Source organism: Solanum dulcamara, chromosome 2, assembly GCF_947179165.1.
Source record: "Solanum dulcamara chromosome 2, daSolDulc1.2, whole genome shotgun sequence".
Taxonomy (NCBI): Eukaryota; Viridiplantae; Streptophyta; class Magnoliopsida; order Solanales; family Solanaceae; genus Solanum; species Solanum dulcamara.
In genome coordinates this window covers 454,762-476,540 of record NC_077238.1, presented here as the reverse complement: position 1 = coordinate 476,540, position 21,779 = coordinate 454,762, and the positions used below count along the sequence as shown (strand labels likewise).

Sequence of the window (21,779 nt, the reverse complement as noted above, 5' to 3'; positions counted from 1 at the left end):
ACGCCACTTATAATTTTTTTTTTCTTTTTCTAATTATGTTTTATGACATTTTTATACATCAAAAATCTAAAAAAAAAATATTTTCTTCTGTTGAATTTATAAGCGACTAAGAGATTTCGTGTCCACGCAGAGCTTATAAGGTTCAATCAATTACAAACCTTTACCTCAGCAAAGTAATTATAAGGTTCAATCAATTACAAACCTTTACCTCAGCAAAGTAATTATCGAAGGCAAGGAACAAAAGATAAAATTAATGGTGTCAAAGCAGAAATAATGACACCAAAGTAAAAAAAAAGAAAATAATGATTAGTAGTATGTAGTGGTTGAGGGAGAACTAAACAAAAGTAACGTTGGTAAAGTAGAATGGAAAATGATATGATGTTGAACCTAACTAATAAGGATGATCCTTATCCTCTCATGTTATCTTCAATAAAATTGATTGTATAGCTAGTGCACTTTCGGTTTCAATATGTGGTTTCTGTTAACTGCAGCTTCTCTGTATATCTTTTTGGTTATTTTTAGAGAAAGGAAAAGATTGTAGTTGGCATAGGGAGCAATGAGCATGATGTTATAAATACATTATATTGTAAATGTTTATTACACAGTTTTCTGCTTGCTAGTAGCTTAAGCAGACAGGTTGTTATAAGTAGCTCAAACAGATAGCTTAATAAAAAGCTTTGCAACAACCTCCTCAGACTTGTAATTAAGCAGACAACTTCCTGAAAAGGCTTACAATAACTTCCTTAGACTTGCCAAACCAATCAAACAGCTTGCAAATAGCTCAAGAAGTCAGGTTGCAAGTAGTTCAAGCAACTTCTAAAAAGCCTTGCAACAGTTTTCGCATACTTGCAATTAAGTTGATAGTTATAAGTAGTTCAAGTAGACAACTTGCAAGTAGCTTCTGAAAAGCCTTGCAGTTATAACTTGAAAAGTTTTGCAACACCTTAAATTATCGATGCACACACAGGAGAGAAAACTTAGCGTAGGGATCGAACGTCCAAGCATCCTATTAATAATTCAACCAAAAATAAAACAAAAAAAAAATTCCTGGTATATATGTGTTTGTTCTCAAGGCCAATGATAATGAGACACCCAAAAACCAATGAATTATACAACAAAAGATATTTGTTTAATATATTAAGGTATATATAGGCTCTTGAATAGTTAAAAGCCCACAAGGTTTGTGTGGTAAGAAAAAAGAATAGCAGCACATCCTACATGATTAATATGTGATTAACGTAATATATAGTAATTAATTTAATTATATTAAATAAAAAGGGTTAATGTGGTAGGCAATTTTGAGAATGAATTCTTCCAAATATAATATTGTTGTTGACGGACTTTTCACCAACTTCATTAGTTGTTTCACCTTTTTGCCCAACATTAGATAACATTGTTCTCTCTAATATTGGTACGTAGTTAATATATAGTATTCTTCAATATGTTCCAATACCTTGAGTCAAAAGCTGTGAATATTGATTGGCCACCAAAGTCACTAGACTTTTTTTTTTGTTTTGTGTTTCAAAAATCATCCAATTTTGTCTATTTAGCTTTCATGGATATCCAATTTTATCTGATTAGCTTTTATGGATTTTGTAGTGTGGCCGGATCGATCGAGATCGGACAGAAATGCTAAGTAGGTGTGGGTGTTAATTATATTAGTGGAGGTGGTAGGTCCTTTTTGAATATGTAAGGTCCAAAAGCAAAGGAACTGCAGTCATGCATATATAGGCGCACTATATATGGTGACTTGTCATTCATCCATCTTTGTAGACTGCATATACTAGTATGTTTAATTGCCCCCCCTACTAAAATAAATGGTTTATATTTAGACGCAAGAAAAGAAAAAAAGATGCATGCATGCCTACATGTGGCAAAGAAGAATCCATGGGCAAAGTACGTTATATATTTACTTAAATTAATTTAGTTTGTCGTCTAACACTATAGCAAACTCAAACAAATCGACCATCTCATGATTTTATAGGTTAACGGTTTTATATATTGATCTTTTCATCTTACCATGATGTCGTAGAAAGCTATCTCAAATTAATCCCACTATCATAGTTAATTAAGATGGATTTGACCCCTCATTCCTACTTTTTCAAATCTTTCTACAAACCTACCGTCCAAAATCCCTCCTTCCTCCAAATTATAATCATACAGGTTTCATTCGATAATCACATTATTTATTTTATTTTATTTGAAATACTTTTTTTTTTACTTTTTTTTAGATTTGTAGACAAATAGGTAGAAAGCAGAAACCATACCCACCCACCCCACACACAACAAAAAGACAGCATTATAGTCCATTTAATTTTTACCCTTAATTATCTGTCAGCCAAATTATTCCTTATTAAATACAATTATCGTACATATTAAATTGTCGTAGCAAGTGAGTTTAATTGAATTAGCTGGAAGAATAATAATCAGGTCATGAATATATATATATATAGCTAGCTATTTTAGAAACTTCAATCCCCGATACATCATTCCTCCCTTTTTGTTGGTTTTCTTTTAATTTATTTTCTTCCTTTCTCCTTTTCCTTTCAAACCTCGTTTTTTCCTAACAAAAATAGGAGTTACTTCAAGTTATATAGAACACTAGGTTCACTAATTTCCGTGGACTCTTAAAATTACTTCGTTTTTTCCCCACATAAAATTGGATGTGAAATCACTATTTATATATATGGCTAGCTAGGCGTCAAGTTAATTAATTGAGTGCCATATGTTTCTATAATGTCAACAAGGAATCATATCAAGTATATACTTATCCACAAAATCCTTTATGTTGACTTATTTGTTTTCTTCATGCGTTGTATGATGGTTATGGTTTCATCACAATCATATATATAGCTAACAATTGAGTACTATTAATTAATTAATTATAGTGTTCTTCCCTATTAGTTATGCTTTCACCATATAGCTAGTTTCTGCTACCTAGCATTCTCCAGAAATTGCCCAGTGAAACTTTCTCGAGAATCTGATATTAATATAATCTTGTACGTGTCCATAGGTGTCAAATAAGCAGGTTAAGAAAATAATGGGCTTGGGCTGAGAGAGATAGAAAAGGAAAAATTACTTGATTGAGTGCTTTTTAAAAATTATTTATTGATTTTAGCGATATTTTTTATTTATTACCATTTATAGCAATACATAGCAATATTATGATAAATCTACACTTGTATTAAAAGTGAATTATGTATACAATATAAATGTATTATAAGTATTTTAAAATATATATTATGTTTGTGTAGTAAGAAACTGACATAATGTATTATAAGTCTATTAAAGTATGTGATAAATGTATTATATATCTATAAAACTTGTATTATATATGTTTTATAAATAGTTCTCTGCAATATGTATTAAAACTGTATTATAAATGTATTATAAGTGTTCAGTGAATTTTTTTTATTGCTATAGATGATAAATATTTTCTTAATATTGTATATTTATGTAAGTTTCCCGATGGAAAAATTACTTAATTGAATGTATTTTAAAAAATATTTACCATTTTTAAATATACTTTTATTTTATTATCATTTTTAACAATTACTAACAATACTTTAATTAAATAAAACATTATATATACTTTTTTATTTGGGGAAAAGGAAAAGAGCGTCATTATCTCTCTCTTTCTCTTAGGCTTTTTCTTCATTTTTCTGGCTCTCTCTCTTCCTCTTCTCTTAGGGCTTCTTCATTCTTTCCTTATTCCTTCATCTTTTTGTTTGTTTCAGACGAAATTCGTAGGTTTTAGGTGCATAATTGTAATGGAAGGTTAGAAATCTCCTAGAAGAAGCCTACGAATTCGAATTGTTGATTCAATCGGTGGTGGTGAAGTGAATGCCGGTCCTACTTTTAGTTTGAGAATTTCTACAAATTAATCTCTAGAAGAAGCTGGTGGTGAGTTAATCAAAATTTTCAAGCAATGCATGTGAATAAAAAGGGAGATAGAAGTAAGAAAAAAACCACTGAGTTGAGTTCTAAATCTAAATCGAAAAGAAAACGAGTTGATGTTGCATCGACATCTAAGAAAGTTGTTGACAGTGATGATGATTTTGAGGATTTACCTCCTCAATTTCAGTCAAAGAAAGTTAGACCTACTGTTGCTCAGGAGAAGAATCCAAAAACTCGAAATCAATTCTGCAAAAATACGATTCTTCCGGAGAGTCTATATCTGGTATGTCATTCTACCAACACATTATTTAACTGATAGCATTTTCAATTTGTTTATGTGTATTTTCTTAGTTTGTTGTTGTTTCGAACTTGTGTGCTAAATGTTGAAGAAAAATTTGTGTATTTGATACTTTTATTATAGTCTAAATTTATTTGCTCAAGTTTATTATATTAGTGATTGTTGGAAGTTTTGCCGGGAATTGTTAGATCTTTTGTATTGCAATTTTTTTTAAAATAAATAAATATAAATGAATTAAAATTTGAACTAAAATGTATTACACATACATTAAAGTTGAATTAGAAGAGAAAATGAAATCTGTAGTTAATTAAAAAAAGTTTTTTCAGTGATCTGTACACCACAAAAATGAATTAAACTTTGAACCAAAATGTGTATTACACACACATTAAAGTTGAATTTGAAGAGAATTAGAGACGAATGAAACCTATAGCTAATGAAAAAAGTTTTTAGTGATCTGTACACCATAAAAATGAATTAAACTTTGAACTAAAATGTGTATTACATACACATTAAAGTTGAATTAGAAGAGAATTAGAGACATTGATCTGTAAAGAACAAAAATGAAAAATTTTGTGTATTTTATACTTTCATTCTAGTCTATTTTATTTTAATTTGTGTATTATACTTATGTAGTCTTGACTGTGTAGGCATTTGTTCCGCATTAAACAAATCCTAACTATCTTGCTGTTTTGAAATCAGGTTGTTGTATTGTTATACCCCGCACTTTTGTACATTGGAGCATGCTTTTTTTTCTTTATTTCTAAAAGATTGCCATGTGATCAATGTTAGCTATGAAGTTCTATGTGAGTAGCGATGGTTGGAAATAAGTTTAGAGGGATTGGAAAAAAGTTGGAGGCCAAGTAGTGAGTGGTGGTAATCGATCTACTTACGTAAGCTATCGACTTGAATGCCTTACATACTTAAGCTACTTGAGTACATACCGAGCTTACGTAGCAAGAATTACATAGGTTCTTAAAGTAAGATGAGATTACGAATCTACGAAAAGGAGAAGAGGCCACGTGGCAGCAGGTGATGCACCTACTTGGACCAAGTAGGTGACGCACCTGCTTGGGGTGGACCCCACCCCGCCATGTGGCAGCCTTGGAGTGGACGCATGGATGTAGTGGCCCAATGAGGGCTGGACACGTGTCACCCTTAGGGGATAACACGTGTCACCCTCTAAGGAAGGGTATATATATATATATATATATATATATATATATATATATATATATGTTGATGATTAATTCTTCATTTCTTCATCTTCTACACTTAGCCAAATTGAGAGAAAAATCTTGAGAGAAAGAAAAGAGAGCTACGGCTAGGGTTCCTCCAAGGTAAGCCCTCAACTTTTGCTCCATAAATTAATTATCTAAGGTATTCTTCGATTAGGTAAGAGTGTTTAATAGCATAAATTACTCGTTGGGGAAGCAAGGAAGTGAAGCGAGTAGCCCACTAATTTTCAGCCACGTTAAGGAGCTTTCGAGGTCGATTTTCGGCAAGGTAAGGTTCCTCCTTTCGAATTAGAGTTAATGGTGTTGTAATGGAAAGATTACTTGATTAAATGAAGTTGGAAATAAGAGAATTGCATAATTATTATTGACTTGTAAATGAACAGAATTGAAGTCGTTTTAATTGGATTAAAGTCGAGTAGTGTTGTATTAACATGGTATTGTGTTTGAAGTTAGTTTGGGTGTGTTAAAGGGCTGAAAACGTGGCTATGAATGAATATACATGCTGCTGGTTGCAGCCACGTAATACTCCGTTTTGTGTGGTTAAGATTTTGAAAAAATAAAGATTGAAAACCCTATTTTGATGTCATGGTTTTGGGCAAGTTGTTTGGAGCTTGTATTGCGTAATGTTGAAGTGATTTAATTGTACATGACTGCTAGTTGTTGTTGTTGATATGGCTGTACCAATCGGAGGTGTAATTGAAAGTTCGTATAGAGCGAGTTATAAGGGAGATGCTGTCTGATTTTCATTAACTTCTTAACTAACTAATAGACTAGTCGAGAAAGGCGAATGAGGAAATCATTCCTATGGATGCTTGGTTGTAGATTTAGAAGCTGGAAAGTTGAAGGTTATTAATATTAGTATTACTTTCGTGTTAAATAGGTTTAGAGGGCGACGAAGCGAACGTGGTTACGATTAATTCATAAGAGATATGTAAAGCTATCTTTCTTTTTTCTCTTGGCATGTCTTAGCCATAAGTGGTTGGTATATGTAATGTAGGGATAATTCCATTCATAGAAATCCAAGTATGATTCATAAATCTTATCCACTTCTTGATGTTAGAACTCCTGCAATAATTGAGTTATTGCCTTTCAAGTCTTATATGTGATGAAAAGTAGTACATGTAAATCCTATCTCTTCTTTCTTTTGGAATGACTTAAATGTAAGTGAGATGATATATGATATGAGTTTAGAGGTAATTCCATTTATAAGTTCCGGGTATAACTCATGACTCGTACTCACTTGTGAATGTTAAAGGTCTTAAAGTAGTTGAACTACTACCCTCGAGTCTTATATATGTTGAGTGGTAATTGGATACGTAAGCTCCTATTCCTAAAGGCTCTATGATGATAAATGTATTTGATTGCATAAGCTGTGTGGCATTACCTTGATGCACGTCAATGATGCTTGAGGCTCCACTTGATATGATTCCTAATGACCTTTAGACGGTACTTAAGACGATCATTACCCTGATCTTCAAGTGATAGTTCACTTGATTACTCTATTGAGTCTCAGATAATGCTTTAATTTGCATATGGTTACGCACTACTCTGCTCGTGCATACTGTATATGGATCGAGCCAAACGTTTCTCGATATTATTTTACTATATAGGGATCGAATCACACATTTTTCAGTATTATTTTACTCTATAAGGATCGGGTCGTACATTCCTCGATATTATTATATGATATAAGGATTGGGCGCACATTCCTCGGCATTACTATACTATATATGAATCGGACCGTACGTTTCTCGACACTAACCTGTTATATACATGGATCGGGTTGTACGTTCCACAACACTAATAGTATATATATGCCTATGATGATGGACTGATGTATTTGTAACACCAAGTCCCCTAGCGGGCCGGGTACGGTATGTGACGATGGTATACATGACTTTATTTCATAAGATGCAGGTACAATGATTTACTAATTGTTATACTTGTCCCCTGCATCCTTATGTCAGCTGTAATCTCTTGTGGTATTTTATGCTTTACATACTCAGTACATATATCGTACTGACCCCCCTTTCTTCGGGGGGTTGCGTTTCATACCCGCAGGTACAGACACACGTTTTGGGGATCCACCAGCTTAGGATTCCACTCAACGAGTTTGAGAAGAGCTCCATTGTATCAGAGCCTAGCTTTTGGTACTGAACCTTTGATGTATATAATTGTTTATTTAGGGGTATGGCGGGGGCCCTATTTCGCCATATGTTACCGTTAATATTCTTAAAGGTCTGTAGACATGTGTGTTTAGTTGTGTCTATATGACTTATGTTTTGGGACGTTTCCTTTGTCGTGGCAGCCTTGTCGTCTCGCGTATGTGTTTATAATGGGATGACTCCACATGATACGATAGCCTCGTCGGCTTATGTGTTATGTTGCCTATTGATAGGTTGTGACCCCCTTAGGAGACAAGTTGTGTCAATATGTGAACATACGATAGGTTTACTTATGGTCAACAGGGGTATACGCGAGTTTCTAGCTTGGACACCCGTCACGGCCTACGGGGTTGGATCGTGACATATATTTTTTTATATTTTTTGTGTATCAATTGCTATCTTTTCTATGTTATGATACAATCAGTAAATTCTAACAAATATTAAGATGATTTCTGGATAAACTCTGTCTTATTCTTGATTGATGAATGATAATATTATCATTTGGTTGTTTGCTTGGTGAGATTTGTATGAAGCTGGATAGCAAGTGCCTGTTTCTCTGGCTGAATGTGCTTAGTTTCTTGGTTAAACGCAAATCTGTTCCTTATTATCATTTTTTTTTTCATAAAATGATTGGGTTGGATATTTTCGTTTTGATAGATATATTGGTAGGTTAGATTTGAACCAGATTAGAGGCATGTCCTGGACAGAACTTTATAACATGTCTATACTTTTATTGAACTAATCAAGAAACAATATTCTAAAATTCAGTTAAGAGTTTTTTTTGAAGAAACCAAGGAAGAGTAAAAATGATTTAGGGCCGACAAGCCGGTCTAGAATAGATTTTCAGCGATCTTCAAGTCAACAATAGAGGCAAAAACTTGCTCTTCTTCATAGTCATAGCTGGGTAGGGGGGGAATTGTTGAAAGGTAGTTATATTAGTTAAAATGTCTATGAAAATTATGTTGTCTAAAAACAATTTATAACTGATGTATTAGTTAGGTTTTGAAGATTGTTTTCAGTAGTATCTTTTTTAAGATGATTTTTGTTCATGTAAAATACACTTTTAATATAGTTTTTTGTTCATGTAAAATATATCTTTTTTTTTATAATTTAATACATAGCTACGTTAATGTTAAAGTGTTTCAGTAGTGTTATCAAACTGAAACCTACATTATGAATTAAATTTGAATGAAAAATGAATTACATACATATTAAAGTTTATAATGCAATACATAGCTATCTTTTTAAAGATGATTTTTGTTCATGTAAAATACATTTTTAATGTAGTTTTTTGTTCATGTAAATTGTATCTTTTTTTTTATAATGCAATACATGGCTACGTTAATGTTAAAGTGTTTCAGTAGTGTTATCAAACTGAAACCTGCATTATGAATTAAACTTGAATGAAAATGAATTACATACATATTAAAGTTGAATTAGAAGTGAATTCGACACGAATGAAAAGTGTAGCTAATGAAAAAACCTTCAGTGACCTGTAGAAACACAAAATTGAATTAAACTTGAACTAAAAATGAATTACATACACACTAAAATTGAATTAGAAGAGAATTAGATACTAATGAAAAATGTAGATATTGAAAAAGCCCCCCATAATCCATAGAACACAAAAATGAATTAGAATTGAACTAAAAATGAATTACATACACACTAAAGTTGAATTAGAAGAGAATTAGCTATTGAAAAAGCCTCCAATATTCCAGGTGCTTTCATTTAGGAGGGGATTCAAGTGAAACAGGTATGCAATCTAAATCAAACCTTCAAACATTCAACCATTCAAACCTTTAAGTAATCACAGATCTCTATTCAGAAATTACAATATTCTTCAATTGATTCAAATCTGCATTCACCTAAATTTTGTCATTCTTCTGCAATAACCACCGAATACACATCACTTAATTTCAAAATTGGAGTATTAATGTTGTAGAAAGTCGTGGTTGAGAAGCTATGAAGGTAAGTATTGCCCTAATTTTGGAGAAAATTATGCGTGAGAAGATTGAAGAGAATATTGGTGTAGTAAATTTGGAGAGAAACAGGGGAAGAGAAAATAGCGGGTGAGAGTTTTAGAAGAGTAAGACACGCACTTAATTTAATTCAAATAATTTGTTATATATGGTTAAAATAATTATGTTGCTCTATGTGGTAAATATTTTTTGAATATTGTACATTTTTCCGACAGAGATCGATGTGCAGAATGAAGATATATGAGCAAAATACTTCATAACCTAATCCCTGCTGATTCTTTATCGAGATTTAATTTTCTTTTGGTTTGTTTCATTTCTTATTAGCTTAATTAGTTTAAACAAGTAATTTACAAAAGCGTCTGAATCGAGAGAAAATTAATATAACGAAGAAAAAAGAAAGAAAAAGTAACATAGGATAGACGATTTAAGACATACATATTTAATACAATTTAAGAAATACACACACATAATTATTAGTTGATCTAGCATTCAAGATAAGATAGTGCATTATGTACTTTCTTGAAAGTGAGTTCTGATCTAGTGTGTGGTCCACCCTGAAAAAAGGTGTTAGCTTTTGGAGCTAGCTGCCAAGTTTCTATACACCATTCTTATTGCCATATTGGACCAATTTCCAATTTTGGCTGTTTTCTATTGGAGGTTATCACGAAACAAGTCACATACAATATGCCATTTAACTTCACAAGGAGAAGGAAGTGTGCACCTCTATATTGTACATGTTACATACTATATCAATTATAAACTTCAACTCTCCTCATATAATGGGCATTTAGTTATAAATAAAATTAGTTAATTGTTGATCACAAACACAATGAAGCATGTGGCTAATCTAGTTACGAGATGGGGGAACTTTACACTCATTTTGTTGACAATCAATACACACACATCCTTCAACTTCCATCTTTCTATGGTATGACTCAAACACTCTCTCATAAAACTGATCATCTCTAAGAGGTTGATGTTGTTGAGCCCTAGCATTGCATTGATCATTTTCCCTAGTAAAAGAGGTATGCGTGTTGGAAAACTTCTGCCGTTATTGTGAGCATATTTGAACAAATCTTGTAATTAATGACAACAGTATATTAGGCTCAAACTTAAAACCTCCCATATGAAATTAGGCTCTTTCAAATCAAAACTTCAAACCCCCAGAGGAAGGGGATGAGCGATGCAAAATTTGTCAAAACAAGCTATAAGTTTAGCCTGGTGCCATTTCTACCTTCTTTATTTTTATACTTGAAAAACAAAACATATTCAATGACATGAATAAAGTGAGCTAAGAAACTTAAACAGGTCGCTCACTCCAAGGTTCACTTGGTATTTCAGTAAGAAACTAGCAGTTGATTCACGAACTGAACAAGGGCTCTGGATCTACATTTCTTCTAATCCTGAACAGTTTCCAAAAACAAAAGCAACATGTAAGTTAAATCAAAAAGTAGAAACTTATACATCTTTAGTCACATTCAACAAACATTGTATATTAGCTATAACATGCCTTCTCTTGACCCTTTTCCCTTGGCAACATAACTTAGCTTATTGTTTGGTAAGAATTCTATGAATGAAAGCTACATCTCAGAAATTCGGTCCATTTATATAAACTATCACCCTACGTACATATACCTTTTCCACCCCCGTCCTGTCATAATCCAAGGGAGAAAAATACTCAATTTTCGGAATCTAACAAGATATACTGGAGGTCACCTGATACTAAGACACATCACTGGATATAAATCCAATGATTTCTTGCATCTAAGAGGTACATGTGATTCAATCCAGATGCAGATCTAATACAGATAAAAGAAAATCAGGTAAACTTTCATAGCATTCTGGACATTCTTAATCGTTGCCTTAACTTTACAACTAGAAGACTAAGAGTATCCAGCCATATCATAAAAGATTAGTTAAAAGTATAGTTTTCAAAAGTCAAAAGAGGAGACCTGTGCACTTCAGTACCAGTTCAAGTGGTTAAAAGGATAAAACAAAATTAAATAGGTTCCCACTAGATGATAAAACAAATAAATGAGCCATGCAATGGACTCGAAGTGGAGATGTAGCTATTGCAAAGGGAAGTCTGGTGCACTTATCTCCCGCTATGCCGATCTGGGGACAGATCAGACTAAATTGGGTCTTATTGTACGCAATCTTACCTTGCAAATATCGTGTCGTTTTCAGTCACTCAGAACCACGAAATATAATGTGCTAATACCTATACTAGGCTGTATTATTGAGAACAACTCTGCAAAGTTCCTGACAATCTACAAGTCACCCTGAACACACTGTATGGACCTTAGCAGATTCCAGATTAGACATTAGAGGTCTTTCCTGATAATTACAGTTAGCACAACTCTGCTGCTTTTGCCTCTCAGTAAAATATGACATTAAGAAGAAAACAACAGAGCAAATTAAACAACAAAACCCTGGCCACTTACCAATTGTCTTCTGCCCATTTGCAGCCATTAGTATCCACTACATGTAAACTGTATACATGTCGTGACTTTGAAGACTGGTTCTCAAAACTGCAACCATACATTATGAAGACTGAATGGATAAAAAACATTCCAAACGAGCCAAATACAAATGGTAGCATAACTGACAGTTGGTCCCAGAGAAGTTCTGAAAGTGACTGACCTCTGGTGAATAAGATCTCCGTGAAAGATTACCAAAGATCCAGCTTTTACTTCAAGTGGAACGAAATCCTTCTGGTTATAGCATGGAGATGGCTTATCAAAATGAACTCCATTTTCATCTCTAACGAATCTCCTTACAAGGCCATCTAAAGAAATAGAGCATTATTTATGTTATAAGAATTGAGTTCAATGATTTAAAGGTAGCAAGGCAAAGAAGAGTTGAGAGAAACAATACTTTTGTGGGACCCTGGTATAGCCCATAGACAGCCATTTACAATTGTTGCATCCTCTAAAGCTAGCCACAAGGCAGTGCATGTTGTTGGTTCAGTGTACAGAAAAGAGTTATCTTGGTGCGGCACCACTTCACCCCCAATACCTGGTTGCTGAAAGCAGGGTTTTACAAGTCACTCGTAGAAGGACAGATAATAGTAATTACAACTTCATTACCTTATGGCTTTTGTTTCTTTTCTGTAATTTGTTCAATTGCAAAGAGTGTGGTGACTCCACGTATACATGAGAATACCCCTCTCCTCTATGATGTCATCATACTATTAGAGACAATTGAAAAAACATTTTCAAGGGACACAAGGGGATATGCACCGCTAAAGAGCATTTAGTAGTTCATCATAGTGAGGCTTCGAATTTTTTAAAGTGACAAGACGTGAACGTGGTATAGATGCATGCTTGGATAACGCGAGCAAAGTGATACGACATGAGCAAACATATTTTATTTTAAAAACTAATATGCTATTGAGTACATGATTCATCCAAAAAATATAAAATTAGATAGGAATGTAGGGTTACTCAAGTATGGATTTTGGGATCCAGTGCAACAACCATCGAAGCTCTACTGCTTCCTATGATTATTTAATGTTCTTCACTCTTTTACTTAGCTCGTTTATGAACATATTTAACTGCTAATACGTGAACCTAACAAGTTAAATTGATACACGTGTCCTTGACCTCATAATAAATTTAACTGTACAGTTTTCCTGGTAAACATATACCTCGTTTGTACAGAAGACCTAACACCCTTGGATACTTTTCTTTTAGATAATATCATTGACCTCGTTAAATATAAAAATTGAGATTTTTCTCGTACATTAAGTCCAGAAATCATATCACTTTTCAACTGGGAGACATCCTAGCCTTACTAAGGCACCAATCTTCTAGAATGACACTCACCTATCTGACTGGTGATGAACAACCAAGGATTGGACATGATTTAGCTGAGGGCTGCACAAAGATATAGGGCAGAGAAACCCCATTACTAGATAAAAGAATACTAGAATTTACCTTAAATATGTACATTGACTGAATGACTACTGGCCTCTGGTAACCCAAGGATCGCAGCATGCTTGAGACTTTGTCTGAGCTAGAGAACTTGTTAAATACAGCATCTTTTTCATGAAGAGCTGCAATAGCACAGGTCAGAGATATCTAAGAACAACCTTGTTGAGCTAGAGACCAGAAACGTTGGTTGAAAAATGAAACAACTCTGTTGACAACAAGTAATCAACAGAACCATACCATGCCCAACTTTATTTATTGAGAGTTGCTTTGGCTGCTTTAAGTTGCCATCTTCATCAAATGCTTTCTCTGCCAAGACCACAAACATCAATAAAGCATCCTAAGCAAATACTTAAAACATAATTAGCCTATGAAAGGAATTGAAAGTTATGGACATATATGCAAATTGCTAAAATGATTCAACAACAGCAGGATCAGAAAATTAACATCCAAATCAACATAACACCAAAAATGGTGACAAAAAATTAACATCTCCACAGTTTTTCAATCCTTTGAAAGCCAATACTAAACTGACAACTGCCTCCTCAGCTATAATTGAAAATCAAGAACCAAGAGAAAAGACTGATATGCAAACTCAAAGCCATTAATACATCCATTCACTTGGTTCTTTTGCAATTTAAATTAAACTTGTTAATAAATACTACTAATCAGTTAAATGAAAGTACAAACCACAAAGAAACAAGAAGAAATTTATCACAAGCATACCTTCCCAGAAGAATGAAATCTTCTCAGCACTTTCAAAGAGGTGGTCATTAGTCGTTTCTTGCTGAACCCAAATGCCACAACACACAAAATTAAAATAAAAAATAAAAAGGGAAACATGGGTTTATCTCAAAACCAAATAAACTAAGCTATTGAGTTGAGAAATCAAATTGCAGAGTTTAAAAATTGAATCTTTACTTGGTTCTTGGTAGAAAAAATAGAAGCAGCGGAAGAGTAATCAAACTCATCAAGCAACTGTTCCATTCTCTTTCTCATAGAATGGATCTCTTCTGGGCTTGCAAATGATTCTAACACCAAATACCCTGTGTTGCATTCAAATTGAGCAACTTGTATTTCACATAACCATCATCAAATTAGTTCTTCACATAACAAGAAAATTACCATGAGATTCGAAGAACTGAAGCTGCTCTGAACTGAGGTTTCCTTCAATAACCATGTTTGACCGTCTGAGCTTTGCTCGGTGCTGTAAAGGGGTTGCAAATTTTGCTGTGTATGCCCTTTTGACAATTTATACAACTAATACGCAAATTACCTTAAAGTTTGGTACTAAAATGTAAACTCAAAAAATAATTTATTTATAGTGTAATTGTCTCCCCAGAGTCCACTATTCCAGAGGCACGTGAGTCTCTTCCCTCCTTACGTTGCAGCACGTGCGCACCTTCTCCTCATAACGATTTTTCACCATTTTTAACACTTTGCCCTCTTTAGCTTCGTCTTCAACTCTCTACTATAGTCTATAACCTCCCTCACTCCCTCCCACGCCTTCTCTCTACCCGAAATATCAAATCTTGAAAACCATTGAGAGAGAGGAACAAAGGGTTGGAGGAAAAACAAACAAACAAACAAAAAAAGATCTCTTGAGAATTCAATAATTTGTAGAAAACCCTTTTGGATCAAAGGATTGGGTGAAAGTTTTTTTTATTTTTTTTAAATTTCATATATTGTATGATGGTGTGAAGCAGAAAGAGAGAAACAGAGAGCTATGCACGCTTATAATAGGCTACCGAGTAGTGGACATAGCAGCCCATCAACGCCGTCATCGCCACGTTCCAGGTCGCCTCGTTTACGAAGCAGTAGTAATAGTGGTGGTGGTGGACGGGTCAAACCCAGCGCCCGTTTTACTCCGGGTCAACCGGCCCAGAGAACCCTAGCACATCGTCTAGCTTGGGTTATTCTATCTGTTCTGCTTCGTCGTCAAGGGATTTTCCTCTTTGCTCCTTTGCTTTATATTGCAGGGATGTTGTTTTACATGGGGACAGTGTCATTTGATGTTGTTCCTATTATCAGGCACCGCCTGGCTCCCGGGTCTGTTTACCGGAGCCCCCAACTCTATGACAAGCTTCGACCCGAAATGGACATTGATAATTCCACTGCTGATGCGGTTAGACTATTTACTTTTTAATCAAAATGATAGTGCCTTCTATGGTTTGGGTGAAACTGAAAAACAAACTCTTTTCTTTTCTCTTGCTGACTTTTGGATCACTTGAGTTAGTTCCGTTGCAAATTTATTCAATTAGGATTGGTCAAGTTTGAGATGTTTCGTCCAGATCTGCATTCTGAGTGTATTTGGTTCTCCTCTGCTGTATATCAATGCCATTGATCATGTTTGTTTTACTGTTGTCCTATGGAATTTCTTTCCTTTTCCTTATGTCCTCATCTTTGTTTCATCATCTCTTACTTCTAGTGCTTACTGAGCAGTACATCTGAGTATTCGGTAGAAAATGTATATGATAGCTGCTAGTTAGAAAATTGTTAACATGTTATCTTACTGAACGAAGTTGAAGTGTCATTTTCCTTGTCTGAAGATTTGAAAGATTGATGTATGAGGTGCATATAGCCAAAAGTACAATAATCACTGATTACATATAGAAACCAGAACTCTGACATGTTGCATGAATTTCTCAGGGAAAAAATTGTGTTGTTGCATGTGAAGGTAGAATTCTGGCTCTTGGATGGAGATGAATGGTGATAACCTGGTTTCATATGTCAAGAGCTCTTGGGGATAGGAGAAGAGCAGAAATGCTGCTAGGGGTTGAGACTCTAGGCAACATGCACAGTGATTTATTTGAACTCAATAAGTGTTCCCAATTCCAATTTTCACCTACAGTGCTCGAGTGAAAGTCCTCTTAACAGTTTGTCTGTGATACGTGTTCAGAAATGTTAGAGAAAACATATGACTGATGAGTTCTCCAAAAAAAACTTTTTAATTGTTCAAGACCCTTTGTTTGCTTTCAGTGGCATGTCAAAACATTACTGAGAATTGTGAGAATCAAGTAAGTAGTCTTTTGATATTGAATAGTCTGAAAGGCATAAGTTTGTCTGTGATCATTTGAGGCAATCAGAAATCCCACTGACGTCTGCACAAACCCAAGTGATTAGTGTTATTGTTGTCGAGTCCCTTATGTTTTGAGAAACATCGAGTTTCTGTTCAATCTTGAAATATTTAATGATAAATTTAGGTTCTTATAATTTGGTTGTTAGGACAACTATGCTGCATGTGGCAGAGTATTGGCCGGCCAAGAACTTGCACGTCCAGAAGAGGAAAGTAGCGGAATGAGAATGTTGAGATGGTTGTGTGGGCATAATAGAAAAGATAGAATTAGGAACGAGGATATTTGAAATAAGGTAGGGGTACCGTCCTTGGTGGATAAGATGAGGGAAGCAAGACTGAAATAATTCATGCATGTAAAACATGCCCAAATGCCTCAGTAAGGAGGTGTGAGAGGTTTGGTACGGTGGGTCTGAGGAGAGATAGAAGTGGAAAGAAAAAATATTGAGGAGTGGTGATTATCGAGGACATGACCCTAAGTAGGAATATATAAAGGTCAAGGATTATGATAGAAGGTTAGTAGATAGTCGTGCGTTGTCTAGATTTTCTAATCAATATAACCATTATTTTTGTCCTATTTTCTTATTTTTTGATTTTATTTTTACTTGCTGTTTCCTTTGCTTTTGTTACTGTTAGAATAATAACAGGTATATAAAATTCTACTTAGAGTAGGAATAGAAATAAAAGGGCAGCCCGGTGCACTAAAGCTCCCGCTATGCGCAGGGTCCGGGGAAGGGCCCGACCACAAGGGTCTATTGTACGCAGCCTTACCTTGCATTTCTGCCAGAGGCTGTTTCCAGGCTTGAACCCGTGACCTCCTGGTCACATGGCAGCAACTTTACCAGTTACTCCAAGGCTCCCCTTCAGAGTAGGAATAGAAATATGAATATTAATAGGAACAAAAATAGTAAATATTATCCTACTTGGTAAAGGATTGTATTGTAGTGTCTATAAATAGGGTCCCTGTGTAATAATGTAGAAATACAATTCAATAATATTTTTCTCCTATATTTTCTCACATGATATCAGAGCCTCTACGATCTTGGTAGAAAATCAAAGAGCTTCCGCTGCTGGCTAGCGGCTATTACCATATATGCCGCCCATCTAGCCAATGATTATGTTAGCAAAAGTCGGGCCACCGCGTATCTTTCTGGTGACTATTTTCTCATATCTAATTTGCGTAGCACCGTGCATCTTTCTGGTGACTACTTTTTCATATTTAATTTGCGTTGTACCGTGCATTTTTTTGGACTACTTTTTCATCTGATTTGTGTAGCACTGTGCATCATTCCGGTGACTACTTTTTTATATTTTATTTGTGTAACACTGTGCCATCTTTCCGGTGACTGCTTTCTTATTTGTGTAGGGTTGTGCCATCATTCCGATCCAACCCATGTAATTTCTATTTTTTAGTAGGGTCGTGCCATCATTCTGACCCTACCCATATCATTCTCTTTTCAGTAGGGTCGTACCATTATTCCGACCCTACCCATATAATTCTCTTTCTTAATAGGGTCGTGCCATCATTCCGACCCTATCCATATAATTTTATTTCTCAGATTATGACCACATCAAATCTAATACTCCAATGCATGAGTATGATTCGGCCAGTTTTACGCTGACTTTCTTGTTTAAGATCTTCTCATCTCTTGATTTTGAGATGTTCCATATATTATATATACCAGATTCCGAGCACTGTTTAGCAACCATTGCATTGTTTACGAGAGATTTGAGTTTTCCTGCAGTGTTTTCTTTTCGTTTCAGATTTACTTTCACAAATAAAAAAGAAAGAAGAAGGTGTACCCAGATATTTGGGCTGTATTACAGTGATATTTTCTCTTCGTGGCTAAAATAGCGTATGTCCTCCTTCTTCTATCTATAGTTGTTGTTCTCCATAGGTATTTTAATCAATTGGACATTAAGAATTTTTTCTCTACTGTGATATCTAGGAAGAAGTCTATTAGCCTGTTTGGATGGACTTATTTTAAGCAGCTTATAAGTTGAAAACTGCTTATAAGTTAAAAAAAAAAGTAGGTGCAGCCCAACTTATTTTTTTTGACTTATAAGCTATTTTCAACTTATAAACTGCCTAAACTAAGTTCATTCAAACAAACCCAACTATTTATTGGGGCTTATTTTAAGCACAAAATGACTTTAAGTTGGCCAGCCAAATACTCAAAAAAGCTAAAAACAGCTTATAAGTCAATCCAAACGGGCTCTATATGGAGCAACCAACTGATTTTGTTGCTATGGGGGAGTCTGGTAGCCTTGTATTTTGATTGTGTAAGTCACTCTATGGTCTAAAACAGTCTTCTCAAGCTTGGTTTGGAAAGTTCAACATTGCAATTCAAGAATTTATCACTTTATGTTTCATCAACATTATGCCCCAAATCCAGTATTTCATGAAAAGACCAAGCACATTGAGATTGACTGGCATTATGCATCAAATACAGTATTTCATGAGAAAACTAAGTTCATTGTGATTGACTGTCAATTTTATGAAGTCGAGTGATCAACTTGCAGATATCTAATCAAGTCCCTCACCGGTCCTCGTATTAATTACATTTGTAACAAGCTAGGGACCTATGACTTGTATGCACTAGCTTGAGGGGGATAGGAATAGATATATAAAATCCTACTTAGAGTAGGAATAGAAATAGGAATATTAATAGGAATAGAAGTAGTAAATATTATCAATGGAAATAGTAAATATTATCCTACTTGGTAAAAGATTATATTGTATTGTCTATAAATAGGGTCTCTGTGTAACATTGTAGAAACACAATTCAATAATACTTTTCTCCTATATTTCTCACAGTTACCATATTATTTATTGTTACTGCTGTTCTTTTCTCCATTATTTTCAACATGACATCTTCTATACTGTATTTCTTTTTCATATCTATCTTGATATGCTTTACTTGAGGCGAGTCGAGAGTCTATTGGAAACAACCTCTCTTCCTTCACGAGGTAGGGGTAAGTTTGCGTACACACCACCCTCTCAAGCCACTTGTAGGATTTCATTGGGTATGTTGTTTTTGTTGTTAAATAGGTTCTTGTTGCCCCCTTGAATGTTCCCGTTTTGTTTCTGTCAATTAGTGTGTTACTTTGTAACTTGATCTTGTTATATGATTTCTGGTATTTTAGTTCAAATTCTCCTAAAGATGGTGAAGCATTTCCATTATTTCATGATGCTAATGTTGGTCATGTAGCTGATCATGAAATGTATTTGCTGACAACAACTTGTGTATATATATATATTTTTTTAATTTTTTTTTGCTTTTATCTTCTAAAATCTTACAAGTAGAGGTGCATATTTCCTGTAGATATCAACAATATGGAAAAATTCCTATAGAGGTGGTGAATGGAGACCATGCATTAACAAATCCTCAGGAGGTACAAAATTTGAAAAATCAAACTTATCTTTTATCCTTGTTAGTCTGCTATAATGCCTCTCTTTCTCTCTCTTAATTATTAGTCATATAGTAAGTGCAACTCTCTGGTTGCGTTCATGTTATATTGGAGGTTTCCCAATGCATTAACTTATCGTAATTTGAATTTCAAGATAACTAATGTTGTTATATGCTTGCGAGTTTTATGTTCATTGTATGTGTTTAGGTTTATAGCACAAAATATTCTTCTCTAATTAGTTTGGAAACAAAGAAACTCCGTATTCAGTTAAGTTTTCTTATTTAAATAACTTATCTTTTTTTTTCATGTAGTCTAAGCTTTTCTTGTTTCCAATGGACTAATATCTTATATAAGCACACTCTTGTTTCATGACCAGTCCGACAAGCTTTTCCCTCTTGATATCTCTATTCATATGGTACCCCCAACTCTATGATCTTGGTAAAGACCTAAGCAACTTCTCTTCATTAGTTGGCAGCATTAATGTTTGTCTGGTCAAAGCTTTTACTGTGATCAATTAAATTGGTCGTATCTTCTCAACAATCTGAGAAAAATTAAATTTGGAGAAAGATGGATAAGGTGGATGAAATTCAATATCACTACTGTTAAATACTCTGTCCTGGTTAATGTTGGACCGGTAGTTCTTTTTTTCCTCCAAAAAGTCAGACAAGGTGATCCTCTTTCCTTATGCCTACTTATTTTAGCTATGGAGGGGCTAAGCAAGATGATTGGCAAAGCTTACTAACTACACTGGATGGAAGGGTTTAAGGTTGGCAATGAAGCTGGGAATTCTGTCAGTCTCTCATGACACTTATATTTTGTGGGGGATGAAAGATCACAAGTGTTCAACTTGAATCTCAAAGTTATGATCTTGGAAGCCATATCGGGACTGCACATGAACATTTAAAAAATCACCATTTACCCGCGGTTCCTAATCTGAAAGAACTTTCTAATACAATGTGCTGCAATGTGGGCTCCTTCCCCACAACCTACTTGGGCCTTTCACTGGGTGCAAGATATAAGTCAAAGGAAATTCGGAATGGGGTTATTGAGAAGTTTGAAAACAAACTTGCATCTTGGAAAATGCAGTATCTCTCTTTCGGAGGCAGCCTTGCACTCATAAAAGGTGTACTAGATAGTATCCCAACATACTTCATGTCCTTATTTTCAATTCCAAACAAAGTTCAGATGAAAGACCAATTGAGAAGGGATTTCTTATGGGAAGGTAGCAAAAGAGTCATAATTTCATTTGGTTAAATGTCAAAGAGTTATCTTACCAAAGAAGCATGGAGGACTGGGTGTGAAAGATCTGGTACTTCACAACAAGAGTAAAGGGCAGCCCGGTGTATTAAAGCTCCCGCTATGCGCAGGGTCCGGGGAAGGGCCCGACCACAAGGGTCTATTGTACGCAGCCTTACCTTGCATTTCTGCCAGAGGCTGTTTCCAAGGCTTGAACCCGTGATCTCCTGGTCACATGGGAGCAACTTTACCATTTACTCCAAGGAAGAGTATGCTAATGAAATGACAATGGAGATATAGTATGGAAGATCCTGGTTTATGGAAAAGCAGAAACTAAAGCAAAGCATGGATGGGCCCTTGGAAGCACATTTCTAAATAATGGGATGAGTTCCACCAACTAAACTCAAAAGTCAAAACTCAAGGTAGGGGGTGGGTCATATAAAACTTTGAAAGGACAATGGCTTGGTTAAGTGGCACTAGATAATGAATATCCACACCTTTATCAAATGGCAAGTGACCAAGATTCCTTTGTAGAGTAATGCTAGCAGAA

The 21,779-nt window shown here is 34.7% G+C and overlaps 2 protein-coding genes across 5 annotated transcripts in view; one reads left to right on the top strand and one right to left on the bottom strand.

The window, feature by feature from the left end:
* Nucleotides 1–10,640: 10,640 nt before the first annotated feature.
* On the bottom strand, nucleotides 10,641–14,777 carry LOC129879853 (phytanoyl-CoA dioxygenase). The gene is made up of 9 exons (XM_055953576.1): nucleotides 14,635–14,777; nucleotides 14,431–14,555; nucleotides 14,236–14,296; nucleotides 13,750–13,818; nucleotides 13,516–13,634; nucleotides 12,455–12,602; nucleotides 12,221–12,365; nucleotides 12,022–12,108; nucleotides 10,641–10,980 (listed from the first exon to the last, which is right to left on the bottom strand). Exons 1-9 carry the CDS (start codon nucleotides 14,687–14,689, stop codon nucleotides 10,938–10,940), a joined length of 852 nt encoding a protein of 283 aa, XP_055809551.1. The 5' UTR covers nucleotides 14,690–14,777; the 3' UTR covers nucleotides 10,641–10,937.
* A 69-nt stretch (nucleotides 14,778–14,846) lies between these two features.
* Nucleotides 14,847–21,779, top strand: part of LOC129879852 (protein ESMERALDA 1) — a 28,789-nt gene continuing 21,856 nt past the window's right edge. For 2 of the 4 annotated variants that reach the window (XM_055953571.1, XM_055953572.1), the window contains exons 1-2: nucleotides 14,847–15,634; nucleotides 19,909–19,978. In XM_055953571.1, the coding sequence (XP_055809546.1) occupies nucleotides 15,236–15,634; nucleotides 19,909–19,978 (469 nt within the window). In that variant the 5' untranslated portion in view covers nucleotides 14,847–15,235. Of the gene's footprint in view, nucleotides 15,635–16,158; nucleotides 16,527–17,467; nucleotides 19,559–19,908; nucleotides 19,979–21,779 lie in introns of those variants that run through there. The other 2 variants (XM_055953574.1, XM_055953575.1) reach the window with 2 other exon arrangements.